This window comes from Mobula birostris, chromosome 30, assembly GCF_030028105.1.
Source record: "Mobula birostris isolate sMobBir1 chromosome 30, sMobBir1.hap1, whole genome shotgun sequence".
Classification (NCBI taxonomy): domain Eukaryota; kingdom Metazoa; phylum Chordata; class Chondrichthyes; order Myliobatiformes; family Myliobatidae; genus Mobula; species Mobula birostris.
Genome location: NC_092399.1, coordinates 35265010 through 35280004, shown reverse-complemented (window position 1 = coordinate 35280004; position 14995 = coordinate 35265010). Strand labels below are relative to the sequence as shown.

The 14995-nt window shown below is 41.9% G+C and overlaps 1 protein-coding gene across 1 annotated transcript in view; it reads right to left on the bottom strand.

The window, feature by feature from the left end:
• Nucleotides 1-527: 527 nt before the first annotated feature.
• trit1 (tRNA isopentenyltransferase 1) overlaps nucleotides 528-14995 on the bottom strand; it is a 44285-nt gene continuing 29817 nt past the window's right edge. The window contains exons 9-11 of the mRNA XM_072247135.1: nucleotides 11868-11977; nucleotides 3811-3928; nucleotides 528-3693 (exon numbers count right to left, since the gene is read on the bottom strand). Coding sequence (XP_072103236.1) covers nucleotides 3581-3693; nucleotides 3811-3928; nucleotides 11868-11977 — 341 coding nt within the window. The 3' untranslated portion in view covers nucleotides 528-3580. The remainder of the gene's footprint in view (nucleotides 3694-3810; nucleotides 3929-11867; nucleotides 11978-14995) is intronic.

The following is a 14995-nucleotide window of genomic DNA, read 5'->3' as shown; positions in this document are numbered from 1 at the left end:
TCAGCTTTACCATCTCCCTGTAGCTCCTCTCTATACTATATAAAAAATGTTCATGTACTCATTATGACATTTAGAATTCAGTCAGATTAACTGGAAAATAAATATTAATCATTCTAATTTACAATGGGGAAACTTCCTGCTGGAAGTCAGTCTGTCCAGGGTCTTTGGGTCTGGGTGCATCCTGTCTAATTTATTTGCCCTGCACTGACTCCAATCTGCAGCATAACAGGAGAAGAGCTTTAATTCTTGTTTTTTGTTTGGTTCACTTTGTGGACTTGTTTTCTTAATTTTTCTTATTACTGGGAAAATCAGCAAATTACTAGATGGACTACATTGTGGTATTGAGGAATACCCCAGTACTGGATGGACTGCTGTACTCTACACCTCTGTAGTATTGGTCCACATTAGTGGTCACCAACCTTTTTAAGCCCAAGATCCCCTACCTCAACCTTAGTGAAAGGCAAGATCTACCTACTAAATCGTTTAGAGAAAAAACAGCTCAGATTATACTTCCAATTTGAGGCCTTTTATTTGGGCTAATGGTATTTGAATTACACAAAATACTTTTGTCAAACTTTCAAATTAATTCAAACAAGAAAACACTGTAACTAGCATATCAAACAGGCCATAGCTGTCTTTCATTAAGAATATTACAATATTTCACACCTTTAATTCCAAGTTTCATTATTTAATTTTATTTCAACACGAAAAATAAATGAATAAAAATTGACTGTTACACTCAGTGTGATGACTGGGGTGAATACTTTCTGCTAGTTCCCTGAAATTTGGCTCATAACTACAGCCAGCCAGTTTGAGACAGTCTGTGAGGTGTCTGTCAGTAAGACAGCTCCTGTACTTAGATTTAATAATTTTCATCTGTGAAAAAGCAATTTCACATTGATAAGTTGACCCGAAGTAGGTACTGACTTTTAGTGCTATAAAGCCAACGCGCAGTGCTGGGGCCCCATCAGTAGTACTTGCCACCAGTTTATGAATGGGGATGTCATTTTCACGGACATATTTTTAAAACTCATTGTAAATATCCTCACCTCTCATTCTCTCCTTTAATTGCAAAAGAGTGAGGAAGTCCTCCATTGTTGTAAAATCCTGGAAAGCCATTCTGACAAATACAACAAGCTGAGCTGTTTGCATTACATCCAGGGATTCATCGAACTGTAGTGAAAAATATTCACAGAGTAACAATTCGATCCACGAACTCTGACGGTGACTCTACCCTCCTTGTCATTGTTGCAGGGCCAAGCAGTATATTATGTATTGCGGTTGTGATGCCGTTTTTGTTTTTAAAGTTATTAAAAACAGTCTCTGCAGTAATGGCCATTGCTTCCTTGAATAAATCGCCATCTGTAAAAGGCTTCTTGTGTTCAGCCAAAAGGTAACTTACACGTAATGATGCTTCCATAGCAGCCTTATTTTGAGCAGCATGTTTTGTGAAAAACGATTGCTGGGCCTTCAACCCAGATTTTAGCTCCTCAACTTTCCTGGCACGAATTGCGCTCTTTGGAGGGGTAAGTGTCTTTAATTTTCTGGTGGTTGGTGCCGCTCCAGATTCCCTCTTTTAGTCAGTGCTTGTGTTTGGTGGCACAACATACATACACACTTGTCTTTCACCAAGGTAAATAGAAATTCCTCTTCCCACTCTGGATGGAATTTGTACGTTTTCGCCTTCTTTCGTGGAGCCTCCACCATGCTATCAGGGTATCACGAGCGAGTGCCATATATGGATGTTTGCGACAGTCTGTACTCTTATCTAATCTAATTGGTCACTTTGATGCAGCACAAGCTATGCTGAAAATGCAGCGCATGGTGGGGAGCTACACACATGCACACTGGGCACGGAACTAAATCCCCGCAACCCAGAAACAATCTCTCTTTACAAACAGCTTTCAGTAGCAAAAGTATTGCTATATTACCATTATCCTAATTAGTATTACTTATTTTTCTAATGCTCACATTACAACAGTATTTGTGTATTTATTTTTGATTTTTTTCAGGATCTACTGGGAAAGTCTCAAAGATCGACCAGTCGATCGCGATCGACAGGTTGGCGACCACTAGTCTACACTGCAGCGTTGGAAAGTATGTTGAAAATAAATTGACCAATGCCACAAATAGAGCTGGATTACAAAGCACTGTACAAGTATATATCTAAAGATATTAGTATGATTGAAAAAAAGGGGGAAAATACAGCCAAATGTGAGACCGGATTTACAAAGGTTGGGGCAGACTGCTCTCAAAATATAAAACCCAACAAGTTGAAATAAAGAAATCCATTTTATGTAAATGTATATAAAATTTAGAACAAGTTTAGCAAACGGAACTACAATTCAAATGGTTAGAATTTATAGACAAGTTATTACAGCCTTGGTAAGACAACACAATGAGTACCATGAATATAGTAATCACCACATCCAAGGAAAGATGCAATGACTTTGGAGGAAGTATAGTACAGATTTACAGAATGAAATGTGACTTGAGTTCCAAGGATACACTAATTAAGATGAAGACAATTTAAAATTTATATTGTGATTCTGGAGCTGTTTGGGTGTACCTGACAGGCCTCTCTCCATTACTGGGAATTTCTTAAACTTAGTGGGATTTTTAAAAAACAAGATATTAAAAGTTCAGCACATGCAGAACAGAAATGGAGCATTAAAACAAAAATATTCAATAGAAATAATTTCCTCAACTTGGGAATGTACACTTGGTCCCATTTATAGAATTCAGCTGACATTCGTGCGATCTGACAGTTTATTCCGTTACAGCTATCACTCTCCACTTGAACCCAATAGACAATGCATTGCTCAGAGTAATTTACTATTTCTGTTATCAGTCCTTGTTTTGTTCATTTTCTTTTCAGATTAGACACAAAATGATAACACATACCATCCCCCTGCAAGAAGTCAGCTTTAGTCAATGTGCATCATTTTCCACATTAACGACTGGCCTTTATTCACATAGCTCATCGGTAAAGGCATGTGGAAGGAAGTCCTGAATATGCTACAACTCCAAATATCTGTTCCTTCTATCATACTTGATCAGTTACTACTGATTAGTTTCAAGTCATGGTTAGTCACTCTTCAAAATGAATGATTAACCTTCTGGATCTGCTATACTCCCTGAATAAAATGCATCTTTTAACTTTTCTTCAACACTGTTGCAAGTTAATAGTAGAGCTGGTGAGAAAATGTTTCTTGAGTGAATGGCAAGGCTGGAGATGGGAGATGTTAGAAAATCTCCAGGAATACATCCAGCCACCTTTAGCAAGCCAGTATCAATTATCTCCAACTTTCAAAAGAAAATTATGCAATATTTACCCAAAATTTGATCCACCAGGAAGCTTCAGGAATTACAACCCAGAATATCAACAACAAATTTGGTGTTGATTACAAGTACAGACGGAGGAATGGCTGCACAGCATGTCCTTTGATACGGGAGTCATTCTGCACTCAGTCTCTAGTAGGTAAGAGCTTCCGGCTGGATACTGCTCCAGACCATTCATACCGATTGATTCACACCCTGGCCAAGTTCCTGCGATACAACTGCAGATTGGAAACAACCTCTACACTTCTTGTGCAGTGTTTTCAGAGTCAGAGGAAGTGTGTGTGTTTAATTGCGCCTCCGCCCTCCTCTTCCTCTTCAAGTGGTACTGATGATTCCTGGATTTCAGGTGAGCTGCAAGTAAACATTCAGAGTTCATTGAACAATCTGTTACCCAGCTAGTTCCTCATCCTTGGTTCCCCAACCTTCCTTCACTGAGTTTCATCATGCATGTTAGGTAATTCTTCTTACCCTTCCATTCCTGATCACCAAGGATGATTTTGTCACACAATTCACAGACTCGACGATTCCTCTTCCCATCATTCTGGTCCTGAGCCATGGTTAGCGGCAGTGCTACAGGTTTCTCTCCCTGTGGTTACGGAGAGCAGCTGTCAAACACCATTCATTGTGCCAACACAAATTACATGACCAGTAACAAAGAGGAGATTGGGATCAGCACACCAAATTAAATAATTGGCTTTCAGTCACTGGAGGTATCAATACATTTTGAAGAGTCCTCTGGAGCAAAGCATGCTTGACTTCTCTGCCACCATTTTTACTGAGGATTTAGCAATTCTTCATTTAAGGAATTTACGATCTGCATTTTAGGGTGTCCTAATTTCATTACACCACTAGCATAACAAGGCAGAAAAGCCAGCAGAGTGACAAACTGCAGAAGCATAAAAGACCAGATTAATGATTCTGGATGTAAGATTGTTTCAGCAGGACATCAGTGCACACTGTTTTATCTGAAAAGCACCACTGGATCATTTGCATCAGTCTTAGAAAGCAGTGTTGTATCAAATTACTGAAGAGTTCAATGTAAATTTACAGCACTGTGTCCGTATGCTCAGGAACAACAAATAACAGCAGCCAACGTTTAACTTTAAGCAATGCAGCCAGAAATGATTAGTAAGAAAGAGAATGACTTATGCAGCCAAGCTCATAGAAATAATGGGAAATGTGAGGCAAGGGCAAGCACAGGACTAGAAAGAAAGCAGGGATTTTGATTATAAAGAACTACCAGCCAGGCCACAGAGCCAACTGTTCCTTAGAGTATTTCCTGCTGTTACACCTCATCAAATCATATCACTATTTACTATATTTACTAATAGCCCATTTCTGTGCTGTAGTACTCTGACACCCGTTCCTTTGTTCTCATGTTCATTCCCTTAGAAATGTTTATATTCTTCACATCTACCACTCGTTGTGGGAGCAAATTTCCTATTTGCGCTGTACCAAGGTGCTCACTACTCTGCCTTTGGTTTCTCCACTGCTGAGGAGACAACACTGTGAACACCAAAGTAGCCCATTAGATTGGAAGAAATGCAAGTGAATGTACCAAATGTAGATTGGGTGATCACCTTGCATAACACTTATGTTCTGCCTGCAAAGCTGACCATAAAACCATAAGATATAGGAACAGAATAGGGCCATTTGGCCCATCGAGTCTGCTCTACCATTTCAACATGGCTGATTCATCTCCCTCTCAACCCCATTCCCCTTCTTTCTCCCCTTAACCTTTCACACCCTGACTAATCGAGAACCTAGCAAACTGCCTTTAACACACCCAATGTCCTGCCCTACACAGCCAACTTTAGGAACAAGTTCCACAGACTCACCACCTTCTGGCTAAAGTAACTCCTCCTGATCTCTGTTTTGAATAGATGACCCTCTATTCTGAGGCTGTGCTCTCTGGTTCTAGACTTGCCCACTATAGGAAACATCCTTCTCACATTCACTCTACCCAGGCCTTTCAACATTCAATAGGTTTCAATGACATACCACCGTATTCTTCTAAACTCCTGTGAGTACAGGCCCAGAACCATCAAATGCTCCTCATACGATAACCCTTTCATTCCTGGAATCATTCTCGTGAACCTCCTCTGAACCCTTGCTACTACTGTTGCCTGTCACTTTAATTCCCAAACCACTTTCACCTTTTGTCTGTGCTCTCTTACACTGTGACAGTGAGACCAAACTCAAGCCTGAGGCACAACACTGCAACTTCCACCTTAGCATAGTGCAGCCTTCTGGACTCAAAACTGAATTCTATGCCTTTGGGAAAGTTGGTTTCTGTCTGTATCAGACATCTGTCTAACCTGGGCTCAGCTTACTTTTTCTTCCTTTTGTTTTCTCTCTGGCAATGGAGCTCATGCCTACCCTGAATTGCTGGGCATGTCCTCCTGCTCTACATTTTTTAACTCCTTCATTCTTTTGTCTATATTCTTGCTCTCTATCTGCTCCCACTCACACAGAGACCAGGTAACCTTCACCCATTTTTAACCTATCGAAGACATTCTCATCCCTTGCTCCCTCCCACCAAAGCTTCTTATGTTTCCTTTTCAGCTCTTCCGAAGGGTTTCAAACTGAAGCTTTGACAATTTCCACTTCTATTTCCTGCCTGGCCTACTCGGTATTCCCAGTATTTTCTCTTTTTAGTTTAGATTCCCAGCTCCTATTTATTTTCATTCCAAGTTGCACTGTAGAAAAATATTACCTTGTCACCCCAGATTTTATGAATTACCATGAATGCTACTTCTAGTTACCAATCGCTCTGCCATTAGACAAAACCTCTTCTGTACTCTACTGTACAGTTTATACATTCTTTGATAATAAATCTAAATTTGAATATTTGATTACTTTGATTTTGGTCACCTGATAAATATCTTGAAACTTCACTGCCTAAAAAATCTTACAACAGCGGGGAAGAGCCTGCAGCTTTTAAAAAAAGTTTTTAAAAATCGTATTCGCTGTGTATGGCGATCTGCCAATAACAGGCAAGGTAAAGTGGAGTGACCATTTTGGAGTGGTCATTCTGACAGTGGCCAGTGTAAAGATTGGAAGCTGAGGCTTTGACTCAAGAGGCTTCATCAAGAAGGGACAGGTGAGTGACAGGTAAGAACCACTAAGGTCTTAATTTTTGTGCTGACTTGTGGTCTTTGATTTAGCATAAAGAGAATGGCAGTCAGGGCAGTGGAATGCTCCTCCTGCAAAATGTGGGAAGTCAGAAAATCTCATGGTCTCTCCAGTAACTACATCGGTGGGAAGTGCACCCAACCGCAGCTTGTGACAGATCAGGTCAAGGAGCTGGAGGGGTAGATGGATGTACTCAGGATCATCAGGAAGGTGGAGGGGATCATAAATGAGAGGTTTAATGAGGCACAGGCTACAGATAGAGTGATCACCAGGAGAAGTAAGGGGACTACACAGACAGTGCTAGATCCCCCGTTGCTATTCCCCTCACTGACAAGTATACATACCTCTTGGTTATTGTTTGGCGGCCGGGGGGGGGGGGGGGGATGACCTTACAGATGACAGCAGCAGTCGCCCAGTTAGCAGCACCATTCCTGGCTCTGAGGCAGAGGAGGGAAGGGCAGACTGTCAGGGGATTCAATAGGAAGGGGTGCTGATAGGTGTTTCTGTGGCTGCAATCGAGACTCTAGGCTGGTGCATTGCCTCCTCGATTCCAGGTCAAGGATGTCGCAGTGGGTACAGGACATTTGGAGAGGGGAGGATGTGCAGCCAGAGGTCATGGTCCATATTGGTGCCAATGACAGGCAGGCATTTTAGAGACTTAGGTAAAATATTTCAAAAGTAGGACTTCCAGGGTTGCAAAGTCATGATTACTACCCATGCCACGTGCAAGTGAGTGAGCAACAGTTCAATATATGGCGAAGGAGCTGGTGCAGAAGGGAGTGCTTCAGACTTATGGATCATTGGGCTCTCTTCCAGGGCAGATAAGACCTGTACAAACAAGAATGTTTCCATCTGAACTGGATGGGAACCAATATCCTCGCCAGGAGATTTGCTGCTGGTACATGGGAGGGTTTAAACAATACCAGCAGGGAGACAGGAACCAAAACAGCAGGGCAACAGGTGATAGGATTGAGGGCAAGAAAGATGGTGTGAGAAGCAAGTCAGAAAGGAAGGACAAGGAGAAGACTGGATTGATGAGCTGGAAAGCGTTTATATCAATGTTATAAGTATTATGAGTAAGGAGGGTGAACTTGGAGCCTGGATCTGAACATGGAATGACAACGTCATTGCTGTTACAGAGACCAACATTCTGTAACAAACATCCTGAACCAGTCTGGATACATTCACTCACCTCAACACTGAACTGACTCCACAACCTACAGAATCACTTTCAAGGATTCTACACTTGCGTCCTCAGTATTATTTCTTTACTGTTTTATTTTGCACATAAGTTGTTTATCAGTGTTTGCTGTTTATAGTTTTTAATTGATTCTATTGTATTTCTTTATTTTCCTGTAAATGCCTGCAAGAAAATGGATCTCAAAGTGACATATACAAACTGGGCAGTGTGAGATGTTGCTCTTTGGGAGGTCACATGAAAGGAGAAAGTATAATTTCTCTTTTACTATAATGATAGACTCTTTAATAGCAATGAGATACAGCGGTACCTTGGGGTTCAGGTCCATAGTTCACTGAAGGTGGCTAAGGTGGTAAAGGCAGCACATGGTACACTTGCTTTCATTGGGAGGGACATTGAGTATAAGACTGAGGAAGTATTTCTGCAGCTGTACAAAACTTCAGTGAGACCGCACTTGGAATACTGCGTGCAGTTCTGGTTGATCCATTATGGAAGGATTGGAGAGGGTGCAGATGAGGTTTACCAGGATGCTGACTGGATTAGAGTGTATAAACTACAAGGAAAGGTTGGACAAACTTGGGTTGTTCTCTCTAAGCATCGGAGGAACAGGTGAGACTTGACAGAGGTTTTTATAATTTAGAGACACATAGATAGTGTAGACAGAATCTTTTCTCCAGGGTGGAAATGTCAAACACCAGAGGACATGCCTTTATGGTTTGAGGGGGTGGGGAGATTTAGGGGGATGGGAGGGGCATTTTATTTTAAACAAAGAGAGTGGTAGGTACCTGGAGTAGACTATCAGGAGTAGCAGTGAAAGCAAGCTGTCTGGTTGAGTAAGACTTTAAATAGACACATGAATGAAAGAATTAGAGAGACGTGGATGATAAACAGGAAGATGGTTGGCATAAACTGGCATTGATTGGCACATCATGGGCTCAATGGCCTGTTCCATATTCGAAGAAAACAACCCTAGCTTCTCTAATCTACGCAATTAACTAAGTCTATCACTTGACACTATCCGAGTCTGGCAAAGTGTGTCATTTGAACGAAGAGCATATTCCAGCTAAATCTTGACCAGCATTTGATAAAGGTTTAATGAAACCTTACTTTTGTATATTATTCTACTGACAATACCAAGGATTACATATTCTTACAAAAAATAGTCGCTATTTCTATCGAAATAAATGGAAACACTTTGTTCAGTTTTTCTTCAGTACAATCGTTGATGGCTTGAATACAGACTGACCAAATACCTTCAGGACAATTTTGCTTTAAGTCTCACATCTATCACATACAGCCATTGGGTTTTTACCAGATCTCAGAACAATCATAACAATATTCTTCCCTCTCCAAATAAAAAATAATTAAAATTAAATATTTCCTTTCCACCTATTCTCTCGTTTGCCCATTAGCTCCTGTCAAATCTCCTATCACCCACCCACACTACAGATGATTAACAGAATCCAGCTAACTTACCCCTGTGTTTTTGGGACACAGTGGGAAACCCGTACATTCACAGGAGAAGTGTACAAACTCCTGGCAGGCAACACCCAAGGTCAGGATTACACCTGGGATGCTGGACCTGAAGCAGCGGCTCTGCTTGTCGTGCCACTAACTGCAGAACACGTGTCACAAGTTGCCAAAATTCAATGCAAATGTGGTCTCTGAGTGAAGCCTGGTTCCCTCCTTGTTTCTTTCTAATCAGGTGCTGAATTTTGCCTTTCCATCGCAATGCATTTTGCCGCTGAAGGCTACAGTCTTTACCACAAGACGATAAGACACAGGAGCAGAATTAGGCCATCTGGCTCATCGAGTCTGCTCTGCCATTCCATCATGGCTGATCCTTTTTTACATCTCCTTCTCAATCCCAGTTCCCGGCCTTCTCCCCGTAACCTTTGATGCCATGTCCAATCAAGAACTTATCAATCTCTGCCTTGAATACACCCAACCACCTGGCCTCCACAGCTGCATGTGGCAACACATTCCACAAATTCACTACCCTTTGGCTAAGGAAACTTCTCCACATCTGTTTTGAAAGGGTGCCCCTCTATCCTGAGGCTGTGCCCTCTTGTCCTAAACTCTCTCATCATGGGGGTACATCCTTTCCACATCTACTCTGTCTAGGCCTTTCAACATTCGAAAGGTTTCAATGAGATCCCTCCTCATCCTTCCGAATTCCAGCGACTACAGACCCAGAGCCATCAAACTTTCCTCGTATGATAATCCTTTCATTCCTGTAATTATCCTTGCAAACCTCCTCTGGACCCTCTCCAATGCCAGCACATCTTTTCTAAGATGAGGGACCCAAAACTGTTCACAATACTTAAGGTGAGACTTCATCAATGCCTTATAAAGCCTCAGCATCACATCCTTGCTCTTGTATTCTGGACCTCTAGAAATGAATGCTAACATGTGATTTGCCTCCTTCACCACCAACTCAACCTGCAAGTTAACCTTCAGGGTGTTCTGCACAAGGAGTCCCAAGTCCCTCTGCATCTCAAATTCCAGGATTTTCTCCCCATTTAGAAAATAGTCCGCACATTTATTTCTACTACCAAAGTGCATGACTATGCATTTTCCTACATTGTATTTCATTTGCCACCTTCCTGCCCATTCTCCTCATCTAGTCATAGTCATACTTTATTGATCCCGAGGGAAATTGGGTTTCGTTACAGTTGCACCAAGAATAGAGTATAGATATAGCAATATAAAAACCATAATTAAATAATAATATGTAAATTATGCCAGGAAATAAGTCCAGGCCCAACCTATTGGCTCAGGGTGTCTGACCCTCCAAGGGAGGAGTTGTAAAGTTTGATGGCCACAGGCAGGAATGATCTCCTATGATGCTCAGTGTTACATCTCAGTGGAATGAGTCTCTGGCTGAATGTACTCCTGTGCCCAACCAGTACATTATGTAGTGGATGGGAGACATTGTCCAAGATGGCATGCAACTTGGACAGCATCCTCTTTTCAGACACCAACGTCAGAGAGTCCAGTTCCATCCCCACAACATCACTGGCCTTTCGAATAAGTTTGTTGATTCTGCTGGTGTCTGCTACCCTCAGCCTGCTGCCCCAGCACACAACAGCAAACATGATCGCACTGGCCACCACAGACTCGTAGAATATCCTCAGCATTGTCCGACAGATGTTAAAGGACCTCAGTCTCCTCAGGAAATAGAGACGGCTCGGACCCCTCTTGTAGACAGCCTCAGCGTTCTTTGACCAGTCCAGTTTATTGTCAATTCGTATCCCCAGGTATTTGTAATCCTCCACCATGTCCACACTGACCCCTGGATGGAAACAGGGGTCACCGGTGCCTTAGCCATCCTCAGGTCCACTACCAGCTCCTTAGACTTTTTCACATTAAGCTGCAGATAATTCTGCTCACACCATGTGACAAAGTTTCCTAACCGTAGCCCTGTACTCAGCCTCATCTCCCTTGCTGATGCATCCAACTATGGCTGAGTCATCAGAAAACTTCTGAAGATGGCAAGACTCTGTGCAGTAGTTGAAGTCCGAGGTGTAAATGGTGAAGAGAAAGGGAGACAAGACAATCTGTCTTAGTTCTTCTCTATCCTACCCATTTCCTCAACACCACATGCCCCCTCCACCAATCTTCATATCATCTGCAAACTCGGCAACAAAGCCATCTATTCCATCATCTCAAAGAAATGGTCCCAACACCGACCCCTGCAAAACACCACTAGTCACTGGTAGCCAACCAGAAAAGGATTGTTTTATTCCAACTTGCTGCCTCCTACCAATCAGTCAATGCTCTAACCATGTTAAGTCACTTTCCTGTAATACCATGGGCTCTTAACCTGATAAGCAGCCTAATGTGTGGCACCTTGTCAAAGCCCTTCTGAAAGTCCAAATGTACAATATACACTGCATCACCTTTATCTATCCTACTTGTAATCTCTTCAAAGAATCCCAACAGGTTCGTCAGGCAGGAACTTCCCTGATGGAAACCATGCTGACTTTGTACCATCTTGTCCTGTGTCACCAAGTACTCCATCACCTCATCCTTAACAACTGACTCTAACATCTTCCCAACCATTAGGTCAGGCTAACTGGTCTATAATTTCTTTTCTGTTGCCTTTCTCCTTTACGGCTTGTCCGTGTCGATATCACGGTGATATACACTTCACATCTCCCTCATTAAACACTAGCACAGTGTTCCATACCTTTAAGAAGCTCTCAACGATCTGGAGTGCAGGTTGCAACACCATCTCCTCCCACTGACTGACAACGGTCACATCCAGGCCATACACTGATGGAACGTTCACCCCTGGCCCTTTTGAAATCAAATCATACAGGAGGATGGTCATAAAATGTCTGTAAATACTTTATGGAGAGTTGACTGAGGATAGATTCTGTTTGTCTACATATTTATCAAAGAAATGTTACTGTTATTTGACATTGTTACCTTTACACAAGAGCCTTTCTTCCCATCTCCCATGCTGTGTTAATTCTTCCATTTTATTTCCAAATCTCATTTCTTCCATTGAAATATTTCCAGTTCTCTACATGAACACTTCAAATGCAGACAGACATGCAACAGATTGTAATTGTGTTCATAGCAAATTCTCTTTGGAATAAGTAACATGAAGTTTTAGTTTCTAAGTCATGCCAAACTATTATTCTGCCTAGTCCCATCTGAACAATAGCCCTCCATCCCCCTCCCATCCATGTATTATCCAAAATTATCTTAGATGTTGCAATCCAACGCATATCCACCACTTCTAGCTCGTTCCACACTTACTCCACAGAATGAATACCTGCCTCTCAGTCTACCCTTAGAGATTTCACCTTTCATCCTTAACCTATGACCTCTAGTTCTCGTCTCACCCAACCTCAGTGGAAAAAGCCTGCTTGCATTTACCCTATCTATACCCCTCATTATTTTATATACCTCTGTCAAATCTTCCCTCATTCTCCTCCACTCCAGGAAATAAAGTCCAAACCAATTCAACCCTTCCCCATAACTCATGTCCTCAATTCCTGGCAACATCCCTGTGAAATGTCTCTGTACTCTTTAAACTTTATTGATATCTCTCTTGTGGGTGTATGAACAGAACTGTATACAATACTCCAAATTCTTTTACACCAAAATCTTATACAACTTTAAAATAATATACCAACTCCTGTACTCGTGACTCTATTTATAAAGGCCAATATGCCAAAAGCTTTCCTTACTATCCCATCTACCTGTAATGCTCCTCAAGGAATTATAGAACTGTTTTCCAAGTTCTCTTTGTTTAACAACACTCCTCTTTGCCCTACCATTATCTGTATTTATCCTACCCTGGTTTGTCCTCCCAAAGTGCTTCACCTCATTAGGTTCCAACTGCCAATTTTCAGCTATTTTTCCTGCTGGTTCAGCTCCTACTGCAAGCGTTGATAGCTTTTGTTGCTCTCTACATCACTGTTCCCTAATGTATTGTGTTCCCTCAGAACATCACATCCTGAACTCCTCACCCAACAGACTTCCCTGATTTTCCTCGCCCTCATTCCCATACTTGAACGCCCAAATTTCAAATCTGCCCGACCCTTCTAATCCTTTTAAAATCCAAAAGCTTCCCATCCAAATGGTTTCTGTTGTTTTAATCTTTCAGAAGTCAGGAACAAGGAACAAAACTTGTTGCTTCACATTTGTATTATTAAGAGTTGATAAAGCAGGAGAAAATTGAACAAACAGGGATAGTGGTCTATAAGTCGAACAAGAGAGAGAAATTAAAGATGGGACTGGTGTAGAACAGATATTTTTATACCACAGAGATAAGAAAAAAGTCATTCAAATCTATAGATAAGAGTTAACCAATTAACCAGTACTCATTTGAATACTGCAGTTTCAACTTAACCAATGAGAAAACACTTATGCATTTAATGCAGAACAAAGAAGCCAGAGCTTTGCAGAATTATACTTTATATAGCCACGGGAGCATGTTAAACTTGCATATAAAAACTAATACAGAGGAGCAAGTAATTAATTATTAAACTGTAAAGAAAACAATTAAATGGCTTAATCTAAGATTTAAACAATCCAAAAGAGCAGATTTCTGAATCCTGTGTTTCAGAATCAGGATCAGGTTTATTATCATCGGCATGTGAAAGTTGTTAGCTTAGCAGCAGCAGTTCAATGCAATACATAATCTATCAGAGAAAATAATTATAATAAAAAAATAATAGATCGACAAGTAAATCAATTACGCATATTGAATAGATTAAAAAGAAGTGCAAAAACAGAAATACTGTATATTAAAAAAAAGGTGAGGTAGTGTCCAAAGATTCAATGTCCATTTAGAAATCGGATGGTAGAGGGGAAGGAGCTGTTCCTGAATCGCTGAATTGCTCCTGACCTGCCGGTAGCGTCAGCTGTAAACCTCACCTTACATTCCTGCTCTTGGGGTCTGGTCTGTTGTAGTGGTCAAACTCAGCACCTCAGATTTAATACCCCCTGTTACACTTCTGTCCACTAAAAGTACAGTTCTGCTATTTAACACTGAGTCTTGCTGCGTGAATGCATGGCTCTGGCTCTACAAGGACAAATATGAGACATGGACCACCAAAGGCCCCTAACATTCTGCCCAGAGAAGAAAGCCGCCACAGTATGTACTCAGCAGACCAGGCAGCATCTATGGAAAAGAGTACAGTCTATGTTTCGGGCCGAGACTCTTCAGCAGGACTGGAGAAGAAACGATGAGGAGTCAGAGTTAGTGGGTGGGGGGAGGGGAGGAGGAAATAGAAGGTGACAGGTGAAACTGGGAGGGAGGCAGGTGAAGTAAAGAACTGGGAAGTTGATTGGTGACAGGGATACAGGGCTGGAGAAGGGGTAATTTAATAGGAGAGGAGAGAAGGCCGTGGAAAAAGAAAAAGCAGGAGAAGTGCCAGAGAGAGGCGATGGACAGGCAAGGAGATGAGGAGAGAGAGGGAAAGGGGGACAGGGAATGGTGAAGGGTGGGGGGAGAGGCTTGGCCGTTTCTGGAAGTTTGAGAAATCGATGTTCATGCCATCAGGTTGGAGGCTACCCAGACAGAATACAAGGTGCTGCTCCTCCAACCTGAGTGTGGCCTCATTGCGACAGGAGAGACATGGACTGACATGCCCAACCTGAGTGTGGTCTCATCTCTCCAATCTGAAGGCATGAATATCGATTTCTCGAGCTTCTAGTAATGGCCACACCACCTCCCCCCCCACCACCTTCACCATTCCCCGTCCCCTTTTTCCTCTCTCTCTCGCCTGTCCATCACTTCTCTAGTGCTCCTCCCCCTTTCTCTCTCTTTCATGGTCTTGTGTCCTCCCCTATCACTCC